This window comes from Mandrillus leucophaeus, unplaced genomic scaffold (assembly GCF_000951045.1).
Source record: "Mandrillus leucophaeus isolate KB7577 unplaced genomic scaffold, Mleu.le_1.0 Scaffold198, whole genome shotgun sequence".
Taxonomy (NCBI): domain Eukaryota; kingdom Metazoa; phylum Chordata; class Mammalia; order Primates; family Cercopithecidae; genus Mandrillus; species Mandrillus leucophaeus.
In genome coordinates, this window is record NW_012102009.1 from 3,236,298 (window position 1) to 3,262,270 (window position 25,973).

General features: G+C 39.0%; 2 protein-coding genes across 3 annotated transcripts in view; one reads left to right on the plus strand and one right to left on the minus strand.

Moving 5' to 3' along the window:
• Nucleotides 1-10,473, plus strand: part of INTS8 (integrator complex subunit 8) — a 55,760-nt gene extending 45,287 nt beyond the window's left edge. Inside the window, exons 20-26 of the mRNA XM_011978684.1 lie at nucleotides 1,759-1,877; nucleotides 3,254-3,357; nucleotides 4,433-4,483; nucleotides 5,964-6,037; nucleotides 6,111-6,175; nucleotides 6,336-6,379; nucleotides 10,273-10,473. Of these exons, the coding sequence (XP_011834074.1) occupies nucleotides 1,759-1,877; nucleotides 3,254-3,357; nucleotides 4,433-4,483; nucleotides 5,964-6,037; nucleotides 6,111-6,175; nucleotides 6,336-6,379; nucleotides 10,273-10,389 (574 nt within the window). The 3' untranslated portion in view covers nucleotides 10,390-10,473. The remainder of the gene's footprint in view (nucleotides 1-1,758; nucleotides 1,878-3,253; nucleotides 3,358-4,432; nucleotides 4,484-5,963; nucleotides 6,038-6,110; nucleotides 6,176-6,335; nucleotides 6,380-10,272) is intronic.
• Nucleotides 10,379-25,670, minus strand: CCNE2 (cyclin E2). 2 transcript variants are annotated; one of them, XM_011978656.1, is made up of 12 exons: nucleotides 25,593-25,670; nucleotides 24,634-24,673; nucleotides 24,452-24,548; nucleotides 24,320-24,373; nucleotides 23,243-23,394; nucleotides 20,605-20,740; nucleotides 18,120-18,266; nucleotides 15,631-15,726; nucleotides 15,239-15,373; nucleotides 13,255-13,366; nucleotides 12,279-12,436; nucleotides 10,379-11,898 (listed from the first exon to the last, which is right to left on the minus strand). In XM_011978656.1, the coding sequence occupies exons 2-12, from the start codon at nucleotides 24,645-24,647 to the stop codon at nucleotides 11,785-11,787; spliced, it is 1,215 nt and encodes a 404-aa protein (XP_011834046.1). In that variant the 5' UTR covers nucleotides 24,648-24,673; nucleotides 25,593-25,670; the 3' UTR covers nucleotides 10,379-11,784. The 2 variants fall into 2 exon arrangements, with proteins under 2 accessions (XP_011834046.1, XP_011834047.1); XM_011978657.1 differs by having other exon boundaries at nucleotides 11,796-11,920; nucleotides 12,277-12,436.
• Nucleotides 25,671-25,973: the final 303 nt, after the last annotated feature.

Consider the following 25,973-nt stretch of genomic DNA (forward strand, 5'->3'; position numbering starts at 1 on the left):
ACTGCAAGCTCCACCTCCTGGGTTCATGCCATTCTCCTGCCTCAGTCTCCCAAGTAGCCGGGACTACAGGTGCCTGCAACCACGCCTGGCTAATATTTTGTATTTTTAGTAGAGACGGGGTTGCACCGTGTTAGCCAGGATGGTCTTGATCTCCTGACCTTGTGATCCACCTGCCTCAGCCTCCCAAAGTGCTGGGATTACAGGCGTGAGCCACCATGCCCTGCACGAAATAATACGTTTTCTAAGCTAGATATTTAGAATAAAGACTGGTACATAGTAGGCTTAACTATTATCTTCATGATGAAAATACTTTAATGTAAATTGACCCAGAAAAAACAAAATATGACTAAATGTTTGACTAGAGAAAAGTATTTCTCCTGAGTGGGAGTCTTTATTGATTCCAAGAATAGTGGAAATGGCACTGGATTGAGGATTACGTTTTTAAAACCAACTATTTGATATATAGAATTCATAGACTTGTAATATTTTGTAAATGTCTATAAAATTATAAGCCAATTTAACTTATATAACTATTTAAGTTTAAATAAATAATTGACTATTTGCTAATAATCCCACAATTCATTTTCCACTGTACTGGGCACAGTGGTGAGTTAGGGTAAACTGTAATCCCTCAGGGCAACAAAAGTACCTTGTCTGAATTCACCTTGTAAATGATAGAGCCATGTGTCTGAATCCACAGCTTCTATTCTCTACCCTTGTGCTTTACTGCTCTTAGGAGGTGGAAGCAGTTAGCAGTTTCTTGAGTGCCAGCCTCGCTTTTCTCTTCACAGTTCCATCTTCTGTACCTCAATGTGTCCACATTTAGCAAGGCTCACAGTACCGTTTTCTTGATTCTTGGGGGCTGCCAAATGCACTGACGTGATATACTTGGACATCCAGCCCCTCACCCCATTAGGGCCCCTGAAACATCTCGAGGGGAGTCGGTAACTCTTGCAAGAAGCCTTAAGGTGGATGTAAGGCCACATGGCAACATTATCAGTGTCTGAGTCCTTGATTTTTTTGTGGCTTCTCATAGATAACAGAACTTAAAAATCATTTGGGGGCCAGGTGCGGTGGCTCAGGCCTGTAATCCCAGCACTTTGGGAGGCTGAGATGGGCAGATTGCCTGAGGCCAGGAATTTGAGACCAGCCTGGCCAACATGGTGAAACCCCATCTCTACTAAAAATACCAAAAAAAAAAAAAAATTAGCTGGTGTGGTGGTGGGTGCCTGTAATCCCAGCTGCTCAGGAGGCTGAGGCAGAGGAATCGCTTGAACCCGGGAGGTGGAGGTTGCAGTGAGCTGAGATCGCGCCACTTCACTCCAACCTGGGCAACAGAGTGAGACTCCGTCTCAAAAAAAAAAAGAAAAATAATTTGGGGACATTTTATGAGTCTCTTTTGTTGCCCATAAATTGTGCTAAAAGCAAAGGTAAGTGTCTTACTACTTTTATATGCTTTAACCATTTGTAAAAGATGCAAATACACTTTCTTGGTGCAGCCTTGTCTACCTTTGACATTTTGAAGAAAAGAGAACAAATATCAGATTGTTTTCAACCCCTCATAAAAAGTTAGCCCGTCACACTTTCTTAGACTTAGTTGTGTTGATAGTTCTTATAGTACATTTACTCCTAGTATTTAGCATTATATTTATGTTCACCTAAATCTTGGCTGAGTCTTTTTGTTTTTAATAAATACATGCATGGAATTTAAAGTTGACTTTTAAAATAGAGATTAATGTTATGTGTCTTTCCTTTTAGCCTGCAGTCTGTGGACTTTGAAGCTGTCGCAATCACAGTGAAAGAGCTAGTTCGATACACACTCAGTATAAATCCAAATAACCATTCCTGGTTAATTATCCAGGCAGATATTTACTTTGGTAAGTGAGATGTTTAGTTGCTTTGTGTTTTGTTTTTATAGCACTTTCTGAAGTAAAAGTAAATATATGACCTATTTTATTACAATACTTGTTAAGTTTTCTTGAGATTTACTTTAGTAAATTCAAGCGGTAAAAGTATTTATACTTTTTTTTAGTGTGGAACTTTTGGTTCAGATGCTTTTAATTTTATGTGGACTACCTTTATTATCTTTTTTAAAAAAAGTAGTGATTTTTTTTTTTTTTTTTTTTTTGAGATGGAGTCTCACTCTATCGCCCAGGCTGGAGTGAAGTGACATGATCTTGACTCACTGCAACCTCCGCCTCCCAGGTTCAAGCGATTCTCCTGCCTCAGCCTCGCAAGTAGCTGGGATTATAGGCACCCACCACCACGCCTGGCTAATTTTTGTATTTTTAGTAGATATTGGTTTTTGCTATGTTGGCAAGGCTGGTCTTGAACTCCTCACCTCAGGTGATCCGCCCGCCTCGGTCTCCCAAAGTGTTAGGATTACAGGCGTGAGCCCCTGCGCCCGGCATGAATTTTTTTAATCTAATTGGTAAAACATCTTTAAGGAGAATGAGGTTTTCTTTTTAAAATGCTGTTTAGAGATTCTAAACTCTCTCCAGATACACTTGATCATTATTTTTATTCTTGGAGATAGGGGTAACTCTCCCCATTACCCCTGTGCTGGGTTGTATGTGATAAGGTTTTCCCACTTGATACGAAACTTTCAGTGCTTCTGTTACTCTACAGATCAAATAAAATTTCTGACTAGAATCATTTCAGAATCTGTGTTTTAGGAGTTGGTTTTTAATTAAGATTTTTTCCCATCGTATTTGTTTCCTAATGAGTTGAGTTTTTTAAAGGGAAAGTTCAAGATATGAAGATAAAAGGGATAGTGGGCTGAACACCCATGTATCTACCACCCAGCTACTAATTAACAGTAATTAGTTCATGGCCAGTCTTGTTTCATGTGTGCCCTTTCCCGCATCATTCTTCTCTCCTCTGGATTATTTTGACGCAAATGCTGATTTTAATGCTCATTTCCACCCCAGTCCCTAAAAGAAGCTATCGGGTTCTTGATATCTATCAAATTCAAGATATCAGCTTGATAGCTGTCAGGTTCTTGATATACCGATTCTGAACTACTTCACAAAATTATAATTTGTTTCTAGTTTGGACATTTGGGAAGTAAAATCTCCAAATACTAAATTCTGTGCTAGGACATTTGGCAAGAAATATGAACTAACGTTTTATTTCTAGATCTGTGGTTTAATCTGCTTGTGTTAACTTACGAAGTTTCACCTGACTCTTCACAAAGGAAGCCCTGTTTTTCAACTGTTACCTCTAATGCTTTATGTCTGTTTTTCTGTTTCAGCAACGAATCAGTATTCAGCAGCTCTTCACTATTATCTCCAGGCAGGAGCTGTGTGTTCTGACTTCTTTAACAAGGCTGTGCCCCCTGATGTTTATACAGACCAGGTAAATTGTTTTCATGGGCTGGCTGGCTTCTTGCCTACCTGTATATGTTCTTCATGGGCCCCCTTTTGGCTGAACTTACCCATTTCCTTGTAATGTGATCGTAAGTCCCAGGTTCATGACTCTAGAACAGATTGCTCTCTGTATTTTCATTGTCCCTATTTCTAGCACTTATTGCTGTCTTGATTCCCCCAAAACACCTCAAATTCAACTTGTCCAAACTGATTTGTATCTTACTTTACCATAAAGTAATAAACTCCTAATACACTCCTAATAAATTCACGTGCCCTTTCAAAAACAAACAAAAAAAAAACTGCAAAATACCAAACAAACTTTTTTGTTTAACCATCTGAGTTGTTCAAGCCCAAACCCTGGCCATCATTTTTGACTTTTTTCTTTACTGATCCTCCTGCCACCATCCAGTTAGCTCTCAAATCATTTGGATTCTATCTCCTAAATCCCTGTTTTTTTTTTTTTTTCTTGATTTCTTTGGTATATATTTAAGATATACAAAATTATGTTTTAATATACACAGTGAAATGATTACTACAGTCAAACAAAAAACATATCTGTTGCCTTCCTTAGTTACCCGTTTTTTGTGATAAGAGCACCTAAAATCTACTCTTAGCAAATTTTTACTATACAGTACAGTATAATGAATTCTAGTCCTCATACTGTATATCAGCTTGCTGGACTTACTGTAATAGCAAATTTGTGCCCTTTGAACTACTACTTCCCATTTCCTCCCCATTCCTGCACCTGGTATCAAATTTTGTCCATTTTTTTTTTTTTGATATGCGTTGCTATTTCCTCCGATGTAGGCTACCAGTATCGTAACTTAAATGATATTTTAAAAATACTTATAATGGCTTTTGAAATAAGATTGAACATTTATTAGATTTTTAGTTTTTTTTTTTTTTAACAACACTTTTAGGTTCACAGCACAATTGAATAAAAGGTACAGAGTTCCCATATACACCCTGTTCCTCCACACACAGCTTCACATTTGTGAAGTGGCACATTTGTTACAATCCATGTTAGCTGGTTTTTGAAAATAATGAGAATTTTGCTTTTGTAGGTAATAAAACGAATGATAAAATGTTGTTCTTTGCTGAATTGCCACACACAGGTTAGTTTATAATATTATGAAGTTGTTTTGTTTTTATGTATGTTAGAGTTTATAATAAAGCATTGAACTGGAAATTGTATTTTATTTTACATATCGAAATCACTTAGGGTATGTAAGAGTTTGGCATATTCTTTAATTTTTTTAATAGTTTATACAGTGTCAACTAAAATGAAAGTATGAATTAAAAACATTGACCTTTAAACCTCCTAAATGGGAAGAAAGCATTTTTCAAGTTTTTAAAGATACTTTAGATTAGAAATGTGCATTAGTCATTAGGGAAATGCAAATCAGAACCACGAGATACCACTTCCTACCCACTGCGATGGCCGTAATCTAAAGACATTTAAAAACAAATGTTGGTGAGGATGTGGGGACACTGGCACCCTCATATGTTGCTGGTGGGAATATAAAATGTTGTAGCATCGAAATGGTGCAGCCTCAGGAAAACAGTTTCCCAGTTCCTCAAAAAGGTAAAAAGAATTATTATATGACCCAGCAGTTTCACTCCTAGGTATATACCCAAAAGAATTGAAAACGTATGTCCACAGAAAAAGTTGTACACAAGTGTTCACAGCAGGCTTATCCATAATAGCCAAAAAGTAGAAACAACCCTAATGTCTATCAAATGATGAATGACTAAACACAATGCAGCATATCCATGCAATGACATATTATTCAGCCATAGAAAGGAATGGTCAGTAATGTTGCGTGATACAGCATGGCTGAACCTTGAAAGATTATACTAAGTGAAAGAAGCTAGGCACAAAAGGCTACATAGTCTATGATTCCATTCATATGAAATGTCTCCATTCATATGGAGACAAAGTAAATTAGTGGTTATCAGAGGCTTGAGGTGAGAGGGAGTGGAGAGTGACGGCTAATTAATGGACTTTTTTGAGGGAAGTAATGAAAATGTTTTGAAATTACATAGTGGTGATGGTTGTACAACTTGGTGAATATACTAAAACCCACCAGATTGGGTACTTTAAGAAGGTAACTATTATGGTTTGTGAATTAAATCAATAAAAACTATTTTTTAAAGAGATGGACATTATGACCTGAGTGAAATGTTTTCTATGTTAAGCAGACTGGCAGCCTAAATTTTGCCAAAATGAGCATCTATACTTGCCAGCTGTGAAAGGTTTAATTGCACGCTCTGTATGTCCTTGAATGTCATGACACTTTTGCTTGGCAGTTTTCCACCCCCTTCAGTTTTCTGAACTGGCTTTTTGCCAGCTTCTCATTCAAACAGACCTCTAAAAATTTGTGGTTTAGGTCACTGATGAAGAAAATAGTGGTCAGACAGACACGTGTATAAAAGTTTTTGAACTTAAAATTGGATGGAATCCATAAATGAGCTGATTCAATGTGATCTATAAGGTTTCTTCAAGAATATATTCTTCATATAAATAATTCAAGATTACCCTGTAAAACCAAGCTTTCATTACATGAAACCATTTTCAAATCTTTGTTAATGTAGGTGGCCATTTTATGTCAGTTCCTCAGAGAAATTGACTACAAAACAGCATTTAAATCTCTGCAAGAACAAAACAGGTATGAATAATTTTTTTAAAATAATGAGGTCAACATTTTTCTGCTTAAGAAGTAACTGAATTCTCTCTTTCAGTCATGATGCTATGGACTCCTACTACGACTACATATGGGATGTTACTATTTTGGAATACTTGACTTGTATCCTTTCATCAATGTGTGTGATGTTAGAATGATCCATTTCTATAAGTTAAAGGAATATTTAATATTGTATATTTTCCAAATCAAAACTGAAAATGAGTTGAGATTCTCTCATTATATTTAATACTGTCAGATTTATTTTTCTTAACTGATTATTTAGATCTTCATCATAAAAGAGGAGAAACAGATAAAAGACAAATTGCAGTAAGTTACCTTACGCCTTTCTTCAGTGGTATAGTTTCCAGAATATTAAACAATTGTTAAGATGTGGACCAACAAAAAATAGATTTTGTGTGCCTAGTTACTGCCAGAACTTTTTTATCAGTGTTTACATGATAAAAGATCCTTTTTTGATAATTTTAGCTGTTCCATGTCATCATTATATGTCATTTTAAAATATTAGAGCATGTCATTTCTCAGTCCCAAACCTTCTAATGGCTTATCATCTCACACAAAGTTAAAAGTCTTACAATGGCTTATAAGGCTATATACAAGTTGACCTCTAGCCTATCCATCTGACTTTTCCTCCTTGCTAATTTCTGCTACACCAGTACCCCTCCTGTTTTTTGAACAAGCCAAGAACATTCACCACCTAAGAAGGGCCTTTGAAATTTTCTCTTCCAAGAACATCCAACTTCCCTCAGGTGTCTCCTCAGCCCTTTCCTGATCATCTTATAAAGTAACAATGTCTGCTTTCCTTTTCCCTCCAGTACTCTTACTCTCATTTCTTTTTACATTTTTCTCTGAAACAGTTGTCAACATCTAACATGCTGTATGTTTACCTAATATCTATTTCCCCATGAGGATAAGGACTTGTTTTGTCATAGTTGTTACCTAGAATGGTGTCTGGCACATATTAGGTGCCCCAGAATCACTGATTAGATGAACTCTGTATCTAAATTTGATGTATGGGCCAAAACATTTTAAATTGTATGGCCATATTTACTTGTCTAACATTTACTGCAGAAGTATCACCACATATCTTTTCTTTGCTCTTTCACTTATATTTTTAAAAATGCTATTTATTAAGTGTCTTTTAAACTTTGTACTTGGACTAAAGTGTATGCCCATTGTTTAGAAGAAACAGAATAACAACAGCACTTAAAAAAAAAAAAAAGGAAAAAGAACATGAAGGCCAGTTCTACTTGATTGGAGGCTATTCATTCTCCCTTTTCTGATTTACCTGGGGCTGGAAGGCAATATTGAAAAATTTTCCTAGCTCCCTTTTGCTATTTCCAAACCACTTCTACTTCTATCACTTTTTGAGACCCTTATCCTTCATACCTTACTTCCTTACTAGCTCATGTAAGCATCTGGTTGTTCCTCTACATGTGTCAAAAGATGTGATGAATTTACCTGTCACCCTGATGTCACCAAGGACTTTACAAGTCCTTGTCAGCCTCAGGTCTATGGAGTGTTATTTTTACTCTGTACCAGCCACTCACAATTATTCTACGTAAGATCTTATATTGCAACCCACTTTCTGCCCATAACCTATCCTTCTCTTACTTCCTGGCTCCTGAGCCCCTCACGATCAGTGAGATGTTCAGGTTTGTGACATTTTTTTCCCAGTCATTCCCTTCCATCTTCCCTTCTCTACTTATCTCAAGTACGACAAATACCATTCTGCACACTGAGAAATACTGATTCAGTTGGTCGGAAGTGGACCCTGGAATCCCTTTTTTGTTTCCCGGGTAGTCTGATGATGAACCAGGTTTGGGAACCCCTGCTGATAGAGCTACTCTTGATCAATATTTTTAGCATCTTCACTTTATCCTTTACCTAACCTGGGAAAGCCCTAGCCCTGCAAAAGTTCAGTAACTTATGTGTTTTATTTTCTTGGGCCACTGAGACTATTGGAAAAAGTTCTACAACTGGTGCCACTGCCAAACCGGTCTCCAACCTTAGTTGGCCCGTCAGCTTTTTTACCTGCCACTAGTTTGGTGGTCCACATTCTCTTTGTGGACTCTAATTTTTAGACTTTCCTGTTTAAGCCCCTGTCCTCTCTCTACCTTTTCCATACTTCTTTACCTCCTCTATGCTTGGCATATACCAGTGAAGACTGGCCAGGCTCTGTCCTCATGGATGTTAGTCTTGGGAATGGTGACCTTGTGAGTACTAGCTTCAAATTCCTATTTCATTTGCTGCGTCTTGCCTTTAAAATAATCTACAGCTGTACTCATTGTTAAGCCCACTATGCAGCCCGTAAGAGGTTATACTACTCTTTGATGAAGGCAAATTTTTATGTTTTGAATTCTCTCTCCTCAGTAACCTTTTAATGAGTTACATGATTTCCTATGTCGTCAGCCTCTCCATAGTCTATAAGATATTTCATCCTAATACAAGTTTTTGTTGTCTGTGCCTCCACCTCCGGCCCCCTTATCCCTCTCAGCCTAGCTTTTGAAGCTCTTCAAGCCAGCAGTTTGACTAATGCCATCACTGCTCTTACTTTTCTCTCAAGAGCCACCAAACACCAGATCCACTGGATACTTTCCAGTCCTTTTCCTGATTACATCTCCTTCCTTCTTGAAAGTCTTTATTCCTTTGGCTTCCCTGACATTTTTATTGGATTGCTTTCTCTATTTCTTCCTTTTCTTTGTTGTGGGTGTCTCCCTCTGCCTACTCCTTAAATTTGGTTTTCTCAAGAAGTTAGTCCTTGGGTTACTTTTCTGTAACCCTACATTCTCCCTAGGTAATTTAATCCACTCTCGGTTTTGATTAGTGTCCACATGGGGTGTATTACTTCTCTCAAATACCTGGCTCCGATTCCAATTTCTGTCTCACACTTCGGGTTTTTATAGCCAGTTATCTTTGGGATACCTGTGTGAAACAACTCTGGTTGTACTCTACTACCAACTTTTGCCACATGCATTCCTTCATGTTGAATGGCATCATCCAGCAATTTCTCCTATTCCCTAACTTCCCATACCTGATGATCATATCTGAATTATCATCTCTCTCTTCAAGCCACATATCAGAAGTCTTACTGTTTAAAGAAATTCTAGGCCAGGTGCAGTGGCTCACGCCTATAATCCCACCACTTTGAGAGGCTGAGGTGGCAGATCACCTGAGGTCAGGAGTTTGAGAGCAGCCTGGCCAACGTGGTGAAACCCCGTCTCTACTAAAAAAATACAAAAATTAGCCGGGCCAGGTGGCGGGCATCTGTAATCCCAGCTACTTGGGAGGCTGAGGCAGGAGAATCCCTTGAACCTGGGAGGCAGAGGCTGTGCAGTGAGCTGAGATCACGCCATTGCACTCCAACCTGGGTGACAAGAGTGAAACTCCGTCTCAAAAAAAAAAAATTTTTTTAAAGAAAAATCTATAGATTTTAAGGTCCTAAACACTCCATAGCAAAAAAAATAGTGTGTATATTTAGTTGGTTGAGGCACTTCTTTCTAATCGTGAAAAGTTGAGCCACTGTATGCCACTATAGTGCTGAGCCACTAGTTATTTTTGCACATTAACAAGTGAAGCCCTAGTTTAACTCTAAAAATTACCATGTAGAACTTACTTATACTTTCAAATAAATTTACATGAATTTACTTAATATATTAAAATGCCACTTAAATAATTCCATAAACTATGGCTCAGCAGTCCATCTTTCCTTGAGAGTGGCCCTGGTTAATCTTTTTTTTTTTTTTTTTTTGAGACTGTCTCTTGCTCTGTGCCCAGGCTGGAGTGCAGTGGCGCAATCTCGGCTCACTGCAAGCTCTGCCTTCCGGGTTCACGCCATTCTCCTGCCTCAGCCTCCCGAGTAGCTGGGACTACAGGTGCCCGCCACCATGCCTGGCTAATTTTTTGTATTTTTAGTGGAGACGGGGTTTCACCGTCTTAGCCACGATGGTCTCGATCTCCTGACCTCATGATCCACCTGCCTTGGCCTCCCAAGGTGCTGGGATTACAGGCGTGAGTCACCGCACCCGGCCTGGTTAATCTTTATGTTAATTTTTTTCCAAGACTCTTGGGTTTTACAATTAGAGGGTCAGTTAATCATTAAACTTTATCATTGTTAGCATGTAGATAGCTTTATATTACTTGTACCAACAAAACTTAATTTTTGACACATCTCTAATAACATCACTTTTCTGTTTTGGAAGATCAAAGCCATCGGCCAGACAGAGTTGAATGCAAGCAATCCAGAAGAAGTGTTACAGCTGGCAGCGCAGAGAAGGAAAAAAAAGTTTCTCCAAGCAATGGCAAAACTTTACTTTTAAGCAGTTAAATTTTTTTAACTTTTATTTTTTAAACAATGAGCTAAAAATAAACAGTATTAAAAGGTTAAGTTTATATAATACATATGTACACAATTAGTGGTGTTTTCTTTTCAGACAAAATACTGAAACAAATATTAGTTTAAAAACAAACTATACAGAAGACTTCATACCATAACAATAGCTTAAATTTATAATTTCTTCAAAGGGAGAAGAGATTCACATATCTGACAACAAACTAGCAATCTAGTTTTCTAATTAAATCTACTTTATGATGCTGGATTTTTTTTTTAAAGCTAATTTAAAATATTTAGAAATAGCTAGCCTATGTACAGCAAGTTTTTGTGTCTTTTTTTAATAAATAGATTTCTAGGAGTCAGTATATATTTGATACTCTTCCTTAAGAAAATAGAAGTTTAGGTCAAGTGTTCAGCTTTATCACTTTGACACTGTCCTTATCTCACAATGGAGGAATTTAGAAAGGACCTTAACAATTTTACAAACATAAATAAAGCCTTAGTCACACTAAATTAAAAAAAAAAATTCCTTAGGGATATCTTAGAGTAATAAAGTGACTTCCTCATATAAATAGTTTGAAAGGGTACTTAAGTTTTTCACCCAAATTGTGATATACAAAAAGGTTATTACCAAGCAACCTACATGTCAATAAAGCCCCAGTTAGGAAGGAGCCACAGCATTTATCTTGTTTATAATTTCTTTGGTACTCCCACTGTTTAGAGCACAGGTTGAACACCATGTTCATCTAAGCCTTATTAGTTAAAAAATGTGTTATGGCAAGGCAAATAAACTAGTTTAAAAAACATTAAATTTCACCATTTGTAGAAATTCAAGTTTTATAATAGCTTGCTATAGCAGCTATAGATAAATTAGTCACCTTATTACAAAACTAAACTTTTGTAAACAAGTTTAATTTTCAAGAACCAAATTGCACTAGTCAAGAGTATAGGAATTTTGAGAATCTAACAACTAGATTCAAAGTACATATCACTTAGTATATACCCTTTAGGGTAGCACTTACCCAGTCGAAAACTCCAATGATAAAATTTCTAGTTTATCAAGATAAACATAGTAACACTGGATTAAAGGAAAAACATTGCTATGGTATAGACTGTGGTTGGCTTCTATCCAGTAACCTTGGGAATGAACACATCTTTGTAAACAAGTCCTGCTGTTTCTTTAACAGCTAACATAGGAAATAATTAAATGTATTCTTTAGTGCCAATTGTAAGTTTTAAAATCAAAGAATGGCAGTGTAACTTATGAATTGGCTAGGACAATCAATCACAGCACTATTTTCCTGTAAAACTTTAGTAGTTCAGTGATACCAGTTCTACCCAATACTTGGTGAATTCCAACTTGTTTGCTTAGTTATCTTCTTTAGTGTTTTCCTGGTGGTTTTTCGGTGCTCTTCGGTGGTGTCATGATGCCTCCATTGCACACTGGTGACAACTGTCCCCCTTTTCTGAAGGTGTTTATGTAATTTACTTCTTCCTATACATGGGAAGAAATCATAGTCAAACCAGACTTCTGGGTACTTATTTGAGATTATTTAGCTCTAATTTTAATAGTCTTTTTATGTCTTTGCAAGTGTGAAGGGTCATATTCTGAAAGTTTCTGTAACATGTTATATATATTTTTAACTCTTATTTAGACTGTTGGCATTGATCTTGAGACACTTCACAAATCTTGCTTTGATTTCAAAGTAATTTTATTAACTTTTCTACATTTTGAAATCAGTGTGCCCATTAGAACTTTCTTTCCCCTGATCATCTTATATAACTGCCTGAAGGAGAACTCTATTCCTACCATCAGTTTCAGTTACTAGATTCAGATAGCAAAACCAAAACCAAAAAACTCACAAAAAAACATACCAGCATAGCCAAATAATTTGTATGTGTCTGGATGTTATGTCTGTCTTCCATAGGAATCTTCTTAAAAGTCTTCAGCTTCACTGGACTAGTACTTTTTACTACATTGACAAAAGGTACCATCCAATCTACACATTCTGAAATACTGTCCCACTCCAAACCTAGATAGAAAAAAGTTAGAAAAGCATGAAGGTTGTACATCAGAAACTATCTTATATATGCCTGATGTACCTGGTACTGGTTTTGAGACAGTTATTTTAAAAAGAAACCAAAACAAATCATAACCAGAAAGTTTAGTATGTCAGAACAGATTATCACTCTCAAACTATTTACATGACTATGTTGAAGGGAAAAGGGACTTCAGAACTTCTTAACCAGTACCTTCTACATGTGAAATTGAAATGGTCAAATCCCAAAGAACTCTTAAAGCAGAACTATAATGTTGATTCGTTTCAACTGTATTTAAATTCCATTTGGTCTTTTTGTTTGTAGATACACATTCAGGATTGGAAAGTACTTCTAACAGAAAGGTAATCACCGAGCAGCTAATTTTTTTTTTTTTTTGCCAAAGTTTTTTTTTTTTTTTTTGAGACGGAGTCTTGCTCTGTCGCCCAGGCTGGAGTGCAGTGGCCGGATCTCAGCTCACTGCAAGCTCCGCCTCCCGGGTTCATGCCATTCTCCTGCCTCAGCCTCCCGAGTAGCTGGGACTACAGGCGCCCGCCACCTCGCCCGGCTAGTTTTTTTTTTGTATTTTTTAGTAGAGACGGGGTTTCACCGTGTTAGCCAGGATGGTCTCGATCTTCTGACCTCGTGATCCGCCCGTCTCGGCCTCCCAAAGTGCTGGGATTACAGGCTTGAGCCACCGCGCCCGGCCTTGCCAAAGTTTTAAATTCATGTTTAGCAGAATGTTAAAGTTCAGAGACTACAGTCCCATTAGTAGTTGTGAAAAGGTAAGAAGACAACAAATAGAGAGTCTTACCTGAGGCTTTCTTAACCACTTCAATGGAGGTAAAATGGCACAAGGCAGCAGCAGTCAGTATTCTGTACTGGAACTCTAATGAATCAATGGCTAGAATACACAGATCTAAAAGCTAACAAAGGAAAAACAAAAGTACAAGCAATTTAGGAGACGGATGAGTACTAAATGTCTCTTGCTAAAACTTTAAGGGACCTAGAGATAAGCCACCAACCTGAAGGAAGTAGACAAGGACCGACCGTTGCAGTACAATGTGACATGTACTAGCAGGAAGGGCACCTAAATCCAGATTGGAAAAGATAGTGATGGCCTCAAATTGCCATAAATGAGTCTTATAAAGTAGCCAGGAAGATTGGGAGGCAGAGAATGTTCTAGGTATAGGAACATCACTTGAAATTCAGTTCATAGTTCAGAACTCCTAAGGTGAAAAATATGAAATAAGCAAGGAGTACCTTTCCTTCTTTTCTTATCAAGAAAGATGAGGGGTGGTGGCTAGAGAGAGGCATGGCCTAGATTGGATCACAAAGGGTCTTTAAGAAGTCAGAACTTTATAGGCTGATTCTTGAAGCTACTGGAAGATTTTTAAATCAAGAAAGTTCCATTTTAAGAAAGGTACCTTAGAATGCAGTAAAACAGACTAGAAGAAAACCTGTTTATTAAGCAGTGAGATTAGTTAAAAGGCTGTATAATCTAGGCAATAAGAGCTGAACAAGTAGCAGTGGAATGGTATAGTGTAAAAGGACTTCTCACACATTTGAGAAGATACTTGTGCAGCGGAATTAAATTTCAATTCTGTTTGTCCTCATTGGTCCAGAAAGTAAGAGAAATGGGAGAAGAGTTGGGAATTGGAAGGGAAATATTACTGTTATATACCTCTAGAAACTCTACATTGTTTATTGGCTTATCAAAGATTTACCCTATCAGAAGGGTATAGCTGCCTAGGACAATCTGGGATGCTAAGAATTCTGGATGAAAAAATTAAGCTTTTAACCTTTTAATAAAAGGTTTTATAAACCAATTCCAGTATACTTAGTGGTTATCCAATTTGAGTATTCATAATGTGCTAGATGTAAGCACCATTGCCCACAAATTTTAACCTAGGTGACTTAATATTCATCCGCAAATGTCTTCCATATGTTGAATTTTTCACTTCCCACACAGAATAAGAATGTAGATTTTCTTCACTTTTGTTATATGACAGATACAGCAGCCTTAAGCTTACTTACGAGAAGTAAGCAAGAAAGAATGGGATCTCCTTTTTTTTGTTTTTTTTTTTTGTTTGTTTTTTTAAAAAATTTGAGATGGAGTCTCACTCTGTTGCTCAGGCTGGAGTGCAGTGGTGTGATGTCGGCTTACTGCAACCTCCACCTCCCAGGTTCAAGCGATTCTCTTGCCTCAGCCTCCCAAGTAACACGTTGGCTAGGCTGGTCTCAAACTCCTGACCTCAAGTGATCTGCTTGCCTCATCTGTCCAAAGTGCTGGGATTACAGACCTGAGCCACACCGCCCAGCCAGATCCTCCTCCTCCTCATCTAATTACTTACTTTGTTAAATATGCTAGCCTGGAAAAGTTTACTTTGAATTTATGTTCTAAAAAATTTTTTTAACAAAGTAATTTTAATTCTGATATTTAACTTGATAGGTACTCTGTGTATCCAAATGTAAAGACATCATACAGAATAATTCTGTGCCATTATAAAGCTTAAACACAACTAGCTAAAAAATGCTTTTCCCCTTTATATCAAAAAAGATGCTTTAGTTTGGACTCCTAAAAAATGAAAGTACTCAGAAAAGTGTAAGGACTTTGTTTTCTAGAAACATTAAGCAACATAAACGTTGGGGACAGAACTTTATGCATCAAAAGGTTTGTTCTAGAATTAAGGAGTGAAGTCAATGTCATTATTTTGTGATATAGCCTATCTAAGACTATACACTAAAACCTGTAATTAATAATAATATTACCATTGAATCAATAAAAATGTCAGTACCTGAGCTATTTGAATGAATGTTTCCTGAGAATACTGAGGTAGAAGAACTTTAGGAGCATCTTTAAGAGCATCAACTTGGAGAAAGAGATTTAGCCAGGAGATGATTGTTACAGGACAAAGTTCCCATTTTAAAGCCTGTTAACAAAATTTAAAAATGCCTGTTAATGAATGTAGACACATATATCACGTTATATAGTAGAGTTTAGAGGTTAAGTAAATTCCCCATCCAACCATAACCATTGTCAATATTTTGATGCATTAACGTCTTAGAACTGGATCCTAATACCTCAGTTTTGACTTTTTACATTGTAGTATTTGAGATTCAATCATAACTACTTATGTTACTTAGTAACATGGTTTCTTTTTTGCAACTAGGAAAATATAATTATTACCTTTAATATAATGAGTTCCATCCTTAAGATATCCTCTTCACTGCAAGCACCATCAGTGACGTAAGCAAACTCTTGGAGTTTAGGAGCATAGATTTCCTTTAAATTGCAATTTTTTTATTGAGTACAATTGAGATAGAAATTAATTACAAATGTTCCTCAGTTTACAATGGGGTTACATCCCAATAAACCAAAATATCGTTTAAGTAGAAAGTACATTTTTATTTTCTTGGAGAAATAAGCAAAAATTTTAAAAGTACATTTTCTTTCTTTTCTTTTCTCTTTTTTTTTTTGAGGCAGAGTCTCACTCTGTCACTCAGGCTGGAGTGCAGTGGTGCAGTCTCGGCTCACTGCAACTTCCACCTTCCAGGCTCAAGTGATTCTTGTGTCTCAGCCTCCCTAGTAGCTGGGATTACAGGTGTGTGCCACTATGCCCAGCTATTTTTTGTATTTTCAGTAGAGAGAGGGTTTCACCATGTAGGCCAGGTTGGTCTCGAACTCCTGACTGCAAATGATTTGCCCGCCTCGGCCTCCCAAAGTGCTGGGATTAACCACCACACCTGGCCAGAAAGTGTACTTTCAACTTACGGTATTTTCAACCTATGCAGACATAGCCCTGTTGTATGTCAAGGGGCATAATGAATGCAGGTTGTTTTCAACCATCATAAAGTCAAAACGTTGTAGGTCAAACCATGGTAAGTAGGGGACCATCTATATACAAATCACACACAAGCTTCAGATTTAAGGACAGCTTCACTAAGTAAATGTAAATCTCAGTAAAATAATTCTATAGTCAAACTTAGTAAGACATTTTCATATCTAGGTATCTAGTAACTATATTGATTATCAAGACTTCTTTTCATACAATTGACTTTGAATTTTCATTAACACAACTAGAATATCTTATGTCATTTCAGTTAAAGAACAACCAAACTTGTTTTAAGATTGCCTGATACATTGGTCAGATCAAAAGGAGACACCCTGCTGGGTGCAGTGCAGCAGCTCACACGTATAATCCCAGCACTTCGGGAGGTCGAGGTAGGAGAATCATCTGAGCCCAGGAATTTAAGATCAGCATAAGCAACAAAGAGAAACACTGTCTCTACAAGAAAAAATAGCCAGGCATGGTGGTGCATCCCTGTAGTCTCAGCTATTCCAGAGGCTGAGGTGAGAGGATCCCTGTAGCCTGGGAGGTCGAGGCTGTACTGAGGTGTGATAGTGCCACTGCATCCAGCCTGTGTGACAGCAAGACCGTGTCTCAAAAAACAAAAGCAAAGCACCAAACAAATAAGGTCTAGAAACTAAAAACATTTCCTTTACCCCAGTACAAAAATATGGTTAGTCAAAAAATACTTCATGCAGTTTGGCTAACAGGTCCGTTTTAGCACTCCAGAGAAGAATTAGAATCATCAAAGGATTAGGTGTCTCCCACATAGGAGAACAGGCTAAAAGATCAGGATTTCGGTCTAGAAAGTTGTCTAAAACAGTATAATTTCAAGTAAGGATAGACTGAACACAAGTTTATGTGCCAAATTCAGCAGAATTTGGGGATGGCTCTTAAAGCTCAAAAGACATTTAAAAGAAAAAGGAAAACACTTAAAAAATTAATATATGATCACAATCTCTCTTCTCTCAAAATGATACCAGCTATAAAAGTCTTAGGTGAAAGTATTGATGATATCCATCACGTATTAAGAAAAGTAAATTGAGCTTATGCGAAGGAAAATCTTAAGAAAGGAGTTGCCTTCTATCATGGCAGCACCATCAGATACAAAAATATTAGGCTGGCCAGGCGCGGTGGCTCATACCTGTAGTCCCAGCACATTGGGAGGCCAAGGCGGGTGGATCGCCTGAGTCAGGAGTTCAAGACCAGCCTGGCCAACATGGTGAAACCCCATCTCTACTAAAAATACAAAAATCAGCTGGGCGTGGTGGCAAGCGCCTGTAATCCCAGTTACTCAGGAGGCTGAGGCAGGAGAACCACTTGAACCCGGGAGGCAGAGGTTGTAGTGAACCCAGATCATCCCATTACACTCCAGCCTGGGTGAAAGAGTGAGACTTTGTCTCAAAAAAAAAAAAAAAAAAAAAAGGCTGGATAAACCATTATTCTAACCCAACACAGTATTCATTTCATTTCGTTTTATTAGCTGTTTAGTTTTCAAAGGTCATTCTGTTTAATACAAATGCTATAATTATGTATATAAATAGAGCATCAATATGTTTCGTTTGGCAGAATGAGCCATGGGACATTTCACTTAGATACTAATCCCAGAATCTAAACCAGAGATTTATAATAAGGCTCAGACATTACAGAGGGAACTATGATAATTTATCATTTATCCCTGTGATAATGTTCAGAAAATGTACTGAGAAACAAAAACATTCACTTTTCTAAGGAGTTAATATAAGACATAGTATTCTTTGGGATTAATACGTTGATTAAAAAAAAAGTTTGGGATAAATATATCTAAGGATAAACTTTGAGAACTTACCTCAAGTTTGGAAGCAATGAATAATGAGGTAATTCCAATGAGTTGAAGCATATTTTTATTTATATCCTTTTGTGTCAACATAAATCTATCAAAAAAGTCTTGTGCAAGATAAAATGTTTCCCTATGAAGTGTGTATACTTCACATACCTAGAGAAGAATCCAAACATTTAAATATTATCCTCTGAATTTCTCAAATTAGAAAGTCATCTCTCAGCATATCAGATTTTAAAATATGTTTAAGCCAAACTGATAGCAAAGCTAAGATAGGAAAGGAAAAAAAGAAACTAACATGTGTTATTAGGATAAACAAATCTATTACTATCCACATTTACTAGTTTTATCGTTTTTCTTACCTCATTTATTTTTCATATTTTACTGCACTGGTTAAAAATTATCGAAGGATACTGAACGTTTAACATTGGTCATAAAATCTTATCCCTTGTTTCTGACTTTAATAGGAATTGCCCTGATGTTTCACTGTTGTTAATAATAATAAATAGTATCTGTCATTTCCACACTTTTAGGAAAAGCTTTTAATTCTCACAGTAACTCCTTAAGTAGGTACCATTATCCCCATTTTGGAGGTGAGGAAATAGAGATATATACCAGAGTTTTTTTTTTTTTTTTTTTTGGAGACAGGGTCTCGCTTTGTCACCCAGGCTGGAGTGCAGTGGCTCACTGCAACTTCTGCCTCCCAGCTTTAGGTGATTCTCCTACCTCAGCCTCCTGAGTAGCTGAGATTACAGGTATGTGCCACCATGCCCAGCTAATTTTTTGTATTTTTAGTAGAGATGGGATTTTGCCATGTTGGCCAGGCTGGTCTCGAACTCCTGGCTTCAACTGATCTGCCTGCCTCAGCCTCCCAAAATGCTGACATTACAGGTATAAGGCACCACACCTGGCCACCTGAGTTTCTAATAATAAGTTAAGAAAATCTCATTTGCTGGCCGAGTGCGATGGCTCACACCTGTAATCCCAGCACTTTGGGAGACCAAGGCGGGCGGATCACTTGAGGTCAGCAGTTCAAGACCAGCCTGGCCAATGTGGTAAAACCCCGTGTCTATTAAAAATACAAAATTAAGACAGGTGTGATGGCCCGCGCCTGTAATCCCAGCTACTTAGGTGGCTGAGGCACAAGAGTCACTTGAACCCAGGATGCAGAGGTTGCAGTGAGCCGAGATTGTGCCATTGTACTCGAGCCTGGGCGACCACAGCGAGGCTCCACCTCAAAAAAAAAAAAAGAATGTCGAATTTCAAAAAATGTCTTTTGCATCTATTGAGATCTTAGCATTTTTCTCATTTACTGTTAAGGTAATAAATGAATAGATTTTCAAATGTTGAATCAAGTTTGCATTCCTAGACTGAAGAATATACTAAGACAGAGTTTAACACTGCCGGATTTGATATATTCTGTATGCTGTTCCATACATAATCGTATTTAGGAAAAACAGGAATAAATTGAATAGGATAACCACTGGATGAATATCGGTATAACAAAAAGGAAAAAAATTAAAAATTAATGTAATTATGCTTAGGTTGATTCAATGATCACTAGACACTCAGAAAAAGTCAAAACCCAATGCCTTCTTGTGCCCACAATTAAAATACAATCTTTCCTTCTAGTCAGAATAAGGAAAAAGATGACCTGATGCAAAAGGACAACATGGTATAGTCTTAAAAACTGTTCTGATAGCTTCTGAGATCTATTCTGCCATGTGCTACTCCTCCAAAAAGTCTATGGTCTTTTTCCCTTAGAATGCTTCATCTCTGTCTTAAAGACAGACTACAGAGTAAATATCCAAGAGTTGGGGGAAAAATCAGTTTGTCATCAACGTAAGTAATCATTTCCTCAATAATAATTTTAGAGACTTTTTTAGAGCTATTATCCAGAGAAAGGGAATGGACCTAAATAAGAGAGAAAATTCTGGCACAAATCTATAGGGGCTTCAGGATCACTATTCCTTCAAATTAATGGTATATTTCAGAAAAGAATAGAAGAATATAATAAAGAGAAGGTACCTGGACTATAGAGGGCTTAGAGCTTCCAGGTATCCATAATCTCATTACGGTTTAGGATATAGAAATCAGGATTCCTCATCATCAGTTGATTTTGTTAATACAGAAAAAGACTTCAGAGGGCCCTGAAGCCTAGTTCTAGTTCTTCACTTTGTATAGCATAATTCAAAACCTAATCAACTATACATTCCATTCACCTTGAGTATCTGTGGCACCTAGAAAGTGGCTGGTACATAGCAGTACCCACAGATAACAGGAATTCTGGATTGAGTTTAGTTATATGTAGTAGGTTTGTCATTTTATAGAGTCACTTTCCACTTTGGGTACCATCAACTACAGTAAGTACCTCAAAGAAGGCAGCTTCCTGGGGATGAACAATAAACTCTGGAGAGTACATGGAAAGCATATTTACAGCTAAATATTTTTCCATCATACAGAGACAAAGGAAATTTGTATTGGTGTAACATACCTCTAAAAGCCAGTCTAGAAGTATGGACCTCATCTGTGGTTCCAAGTCAGAATGCAGAACTTCAAAATGTTTTTCATGAACATATCTGCTCTCCTTTTTTAACATGTTTAGCCAGACTTCTTTTGAACATCCCCAGCTATGGAAAGAGAGGGAAAAAAACATAATTTTTTTTTTTTTTTTGAGACAGAGTCTCACTCTGTGGCCCAGGCTAGAGTGCAGCGGCACAATCTTGGCTCACCGTAATCTCCACCTCCCAGGTTCGAGTGATTGTTGTGCCTTAGCCTCCCAAGTATCTGGGAGTTATAGGTGCCTGCCACCAAGCCTGGCTAGTTTTTGTATTTTTAGTAGAGATGGGGTTTCACCATGTTGGCTGGGCTGGTCTCAAACTCCTGACCTCAAGTGATCCACCTGCCTCAGCCACTCAAAAGTGCTGGGATTACAGGTGTGACCCACCATGCCCAGCTAAAAACCATAATTTAAATTGTGCAATCCATGTAATATATAAATTCTGTTTCACATAGATAAAATTCAACTTTCAGACACTGAAATGCAACTTTTTTTTTTTTTTTAGAGACGGAGTCTTGCTCTGTTGCCCAGGCTGGAGTGCAGTGGCTGGATCTCAGCTCACTGCAAGCTCCGCCTCCCGGGTTTACGCCATTCTCCTGCCTCAGCCTCCCGAATAGCTGGGACTACAGGCGCCCGCCACCTCACCCGGCTAGCTTTTTGTATTTTTTTTTAGTAGAGACGGGGTTTCAACGTATTAGCCAGGATGGTCTCGATCTCCTGACCTTGTGATCCGCCTCCCAAAGTGCTGGGATTACAGGCTTGAGCCACCGTGCCCGGCCTGAAATGCAACTTTTAATTAGAACTTGGAAGAAGCTCTTAGAGTAAATTAGAAAAAAAACTTCTACCTTAATTTTTGGAAACCATTTCCTTTGCATGAATAAATAAAGCCTGAAATAACAGTGGGAACCTGGACTATGGTCATCCAAACTTGCAAAGGGAGTGCTTTCTAGTCCCACTTATTTATACTTTACAAAGGTTGCTGATAAAAGATAACCATGTTGCTTTTCCCCTAAGTGGTCTGAGGTAATCTGTGAAAATGGTTGGCTATTCACTTGACCTGGAAAACCCCAAAAAATCATGCAACTCAAGAGGTTCAAATCTTTGTGTTCACTGTAAGAACACTCGTGAAACTGCCCAGGCTATCAAGGGTATGCATATATGAAAAACCACGAAGTGGCCAGGCATGGTGGCTCACACCTGTAATCCCTGCACTTTGGGAGGCCGAGGTGGGTGGATCACCTAAGGTCAGGAGTTCGAGACCAGCCTGGCCAACATGATGAAACGCCATCTCTACTAAAAACACAAAAAATTAGCTGGGTGTGGTGGCATGCCTGTAATCCCAGCTACTCAGGAGGCTGAGGCAGGAGAATCACTTGAACCTGGGAGGTGGAGGTAGCGAGATCACACCATTGCAGTCCAGCCTGGGCGACAACAGCAAAGCTCCGTCTCCAAAAAAAAAAAGAAAAGAAACACCATGAAGTATTTTTAAAATGTCACTTTACAGAAACAGCATGTACCATTTTGACGTTACAATGGTGGAGTTGGTAGGTGTGCCGAGGCCAAGCAGTGGGACTGGACACAAGGTTGGTGATCCAAAGAGTGCTGAATGTTTGCCGCACATGCTTAAAAATGCAGAGAGTAATGCTGAACTTAAGAGTTTAGATGTAGAGTCTCCAGTCATTGAGCATCTCCAAGTGAACAAAGTACCTATGATTTGCCAACGGACCTACAGAGCTCATGGATTAACTCATACATGATCTCTCCCTGCCGCATCGAAATGATCTTTAGTGAAAAGGAACAAATTGTTCTTACACCAGAAGAGGAGGTTGCCCAGAAGAAAAAGATATCCCAGAAGAAACAAAAACTTACGGCACAGAAGTAAATTCAGCGTTAAAATAAATGCAATTAAAAGTGAAAAAGAAAAGTTTTCTCAAGAGCAATACAAAAATTTAAATACGTAAAGCATGTGATCACAGTCAAGAAGTCTCAATCACCTCTAAATAGATCATCTATAGCAGGATCACCTATGGGGTGGGTAAGGTGGGACAGAGTCCAGGGAAAGGGGGATTGGTGAGTTTAAGTGTCTGATTCCATTAAATTCCTTATTAAGGCCAATCAAAATACACTACATGTTTTGTATAAGCTGTACCTTTAGTATACTCATGGACTAGAAAAAAGAAGTATAGACCTTACTAAGTTTGGTAAGAAATAGGGTTGATACATCTATTGAAAAAGCTTCCTTTGGGTTGAAGCTGCAAGAAACAAGAATAAAAATTTTAAAGGAAAAAGCTGTACATGAAAAAATGTTTCTATCTTAACAAAAAACTAATTCAGTCCTGTTGAATCTTTATAGTACTCAGCAAGCAAATGAAAATAATTTTATGGAATCAGTGTTTTAAATACCCGTATCATTTGCACTACTCTCAGATAAAATGACATATGTTTAAATATTAGTAAAGAAAACAATTTTTACGAGTTTTTCTATTTTATGACAGCAAAGACAAAATAGTGCCATGTATTAAATCAGCACAACTTTATATCTTTGAAATAAAATTACTGAAATTTTTCTTACCTTAAATCAGGCAAAGGTGAAGGATTAATAAAAAGATTTTTAAATCTGTAATTTGTAAATCTGGAGAAATCACTTGTTCCTATTTCTTTGTGAGGTGTTTCAATGATAATGCAAGGACTGATCCCCCCAGATAGTACAGGTGGCCAACAATTCTGTCATTAAAAATAAAGAAGAATATCAATTTGTGCAAGGAAAACCTTAGTTTTTATAATGGATCTTTTATAAATGAAAGCTAATATGTCTAAAGAATTGTAATTTTAGCTAACATAGATGGCAATATAGCTAATTTGACATTCATATTTTATAAACAAGCCATATAACTCATGTTGATTTTTATAGAGTAACAGGATGTTTTAGACAACAAAATGCAATTCTGGTAATAGAAGACACTAGGTGTTGAGGGAGGCAGTAATAACAAAATGCATCCGTAGTCTAAAATACTAATCACTTTCAAGATCACAGAATCGCAGTTCTCTGTATCTAGCAATAGTAGCAGGGACCTTTTTTTTTTTTTTTTTTTTTTCAAATAGCTCTTTTTAAAACAAGTGTGCTCTGATACTTTTTAATATTTGAAGGCAAAACCTTAAAAATGGAATCAATTACTTAAAGGATCCTTTTCCCAATAATGCTGGTTTCAAAGGCAATCACTATCTCCAAAGTGCTTTCTGTAAAACACATAGGAAGAAGAGGTACCAAAGGGCTGCATGCCAGGCTGTCAATGATCTCACATCCTATTTATGCCCAAGAAGCAGCTATTAGGACCGTCTACTAGAGTCTGCGAGGGAACAAAGAGCAGTATATTGGACAGATTAGGCGGGCCCTGGTGCACCAGGCAGTTCCAAGAGGGAGGGATTTACAAAAAGGAACCAGCTGCTTGAAGACACTTACTCTGCAGCTGTAGTAGGATTCGGGCACATAGAAACCACCCAAAGATAAGCGCCTTCCTGCTGACCTCTAGGGGCATTAAAAGTAAAAGTGTCAGAGGAATCTATTGGAAAGCAATAAACACATAATTCTATTCTTATTCGTCTATCCTCCATTTTCCCCCCAAACCCACCCAGTCCAGTTCTGCATTACCCTAATTTCATACTGATGTTTCTTGGTGACCTCCTCTCTTCTTTTTTTGACATCCTGGAAAATAGAAAAGACTATTGGTAAACTGAAGTCCCAGCATGGCATTTCGTTCCTCCCTCTTTCTCCTTAAATCACCTGGGTTGTTTTCCTCTTCTTGGCCTGGATTATCTGGACTTCTTGGGGTGATTCCGTCTGGCTGGGCTGGGGCTGCTGCTTAGCTTGTAAACGGCTACTGTGGTGAATTTTTAAAAAGGAAGTGTAATTAGTAAGTTAAAGGCGGCAACTAATTTGAAACATGTCTCTAAGACAGATGTTACCTTCGTCTTGACATTCTCTTCTTTCAGGTGTGTAAAACCTCTGAAGGGGGGAGAGGAAAAGCCGCAGTCAAGTACATTGTCATTCACATTCTCCAAGTGCTGATTTGGAGGTGAAAGCTCAGTCCCTCCGAAGGGGGCCTGGGCCGTGTGACCCTGCCATCTTCTGTGCTATGTTAGCTAGCTCATGGTAATTCATTTTGGATACACGCCTGCATTTTCTTAACTGAATGTACAGCCGGTACGCGGGTGTCCAAAAATTTACCAAGCACTCCTGGCACCTTGAACGCGTAGGGAGGCACATCTTCCTTAAACGGGTTTTTCTGGGTCCTCCACCCTCTCCCCCGTACACCGGGAGTGGGGCTTGGGTAGCGCCCCCGCGTCCCGCCTCCCATCCTGGACGAGCGCGGAGAGGGGGTTGTGGAGGCAAAAGGCTGTGGAGAAGCCGGTTCCGCGCCAATTTGGAGAGCGGCGGTGGCGGGGAAGCAGGGGGCGGAGGAACCGAGACTGGTGTCACGGCCTTCAGTCTCCTTTCCCTCCTTCCCGGTCCCGCAGCCCTACCGCCGCTCGGAGAGGCGCCGGGACCCCAACTCCAGATGGGAAGCGGGGGGCGGGGGGGAGGGCAGGAAAAGGAGCTAAAGAAAGGGGAGACTGGGCTGGCCGGGAACTTCTCTCCCCATGGAGGGGACCCGGCCTCCCATTCTCTCTCCCACGGGATAGCTCCCTAAATGAGGGTGGGATAGAGAAGCCCCTAGAATGAGGGGCGGCTCTCCATGCCCTGCCGCTTCCCGGCCCCCTGCCAAGATTCCTGACAGGGACGGAACGCGGGCACCCATGACCCCCAGCCGTCTAGTTCTCAGCCCTCCCGTTTTTCCTCCCTGAGGCTCCCGCCTGTGGTAAGGGATCGGCCCAACTGGGCTTTCTTTCCTCCCGCATCCCCCCTTCGCGCAGCACCTCCTCACCGCCAGACCCGCTACCGCTCGGCTCAGCTGGCGCCGGCGCCAACACAATATATAGGCCGGGCCGGGCCCGCCCCACACGCATGCGCCTCAGACTGACACCTCCGGACAGCGCGCTCCCCTCTCCCGCCCGTCCGCCCGCGCGCCCGCGCGCCGCGCCCTGCTTTCAGTGCGCGCCCGCCACCCGGAGCGGCTGTGGGGTGCATTCTCCCAGGCCTTCGGCCTGCGTCCACCGCGCTCCACGGCGCGGCCAGCGGCGGCAGGGAAACTCTCAGGGGCTCCTTCTCCGCGGCTGGCCTCCCCACCGCCCGGCTCCCGCATCTCCCGCCAGTTTGCTCTTGCTCCCTCCCACTGCATTTCGGGGGTATCAGGCTGCAGCTCAGC

Bases quoted from the DNA above. Each gene is read 5' to 3' on its own strand.
- CCNE2 (XM_011978656.1), bottom strand. The intron at 23,395-24,319 runs GTAATGCAGAAC...TTTTAATGACAG, and splicing joins AACATCAGTATGAAATTAGG to AATTGTTGGCCACCTGTACT. The intron at 15,374-15,630 runs GTAATAATTATA...TTTTGTTAACAG, and splicing joins TGGAACTCATTATATTAAAG to GCTTTAAAATGGGAACTTTG.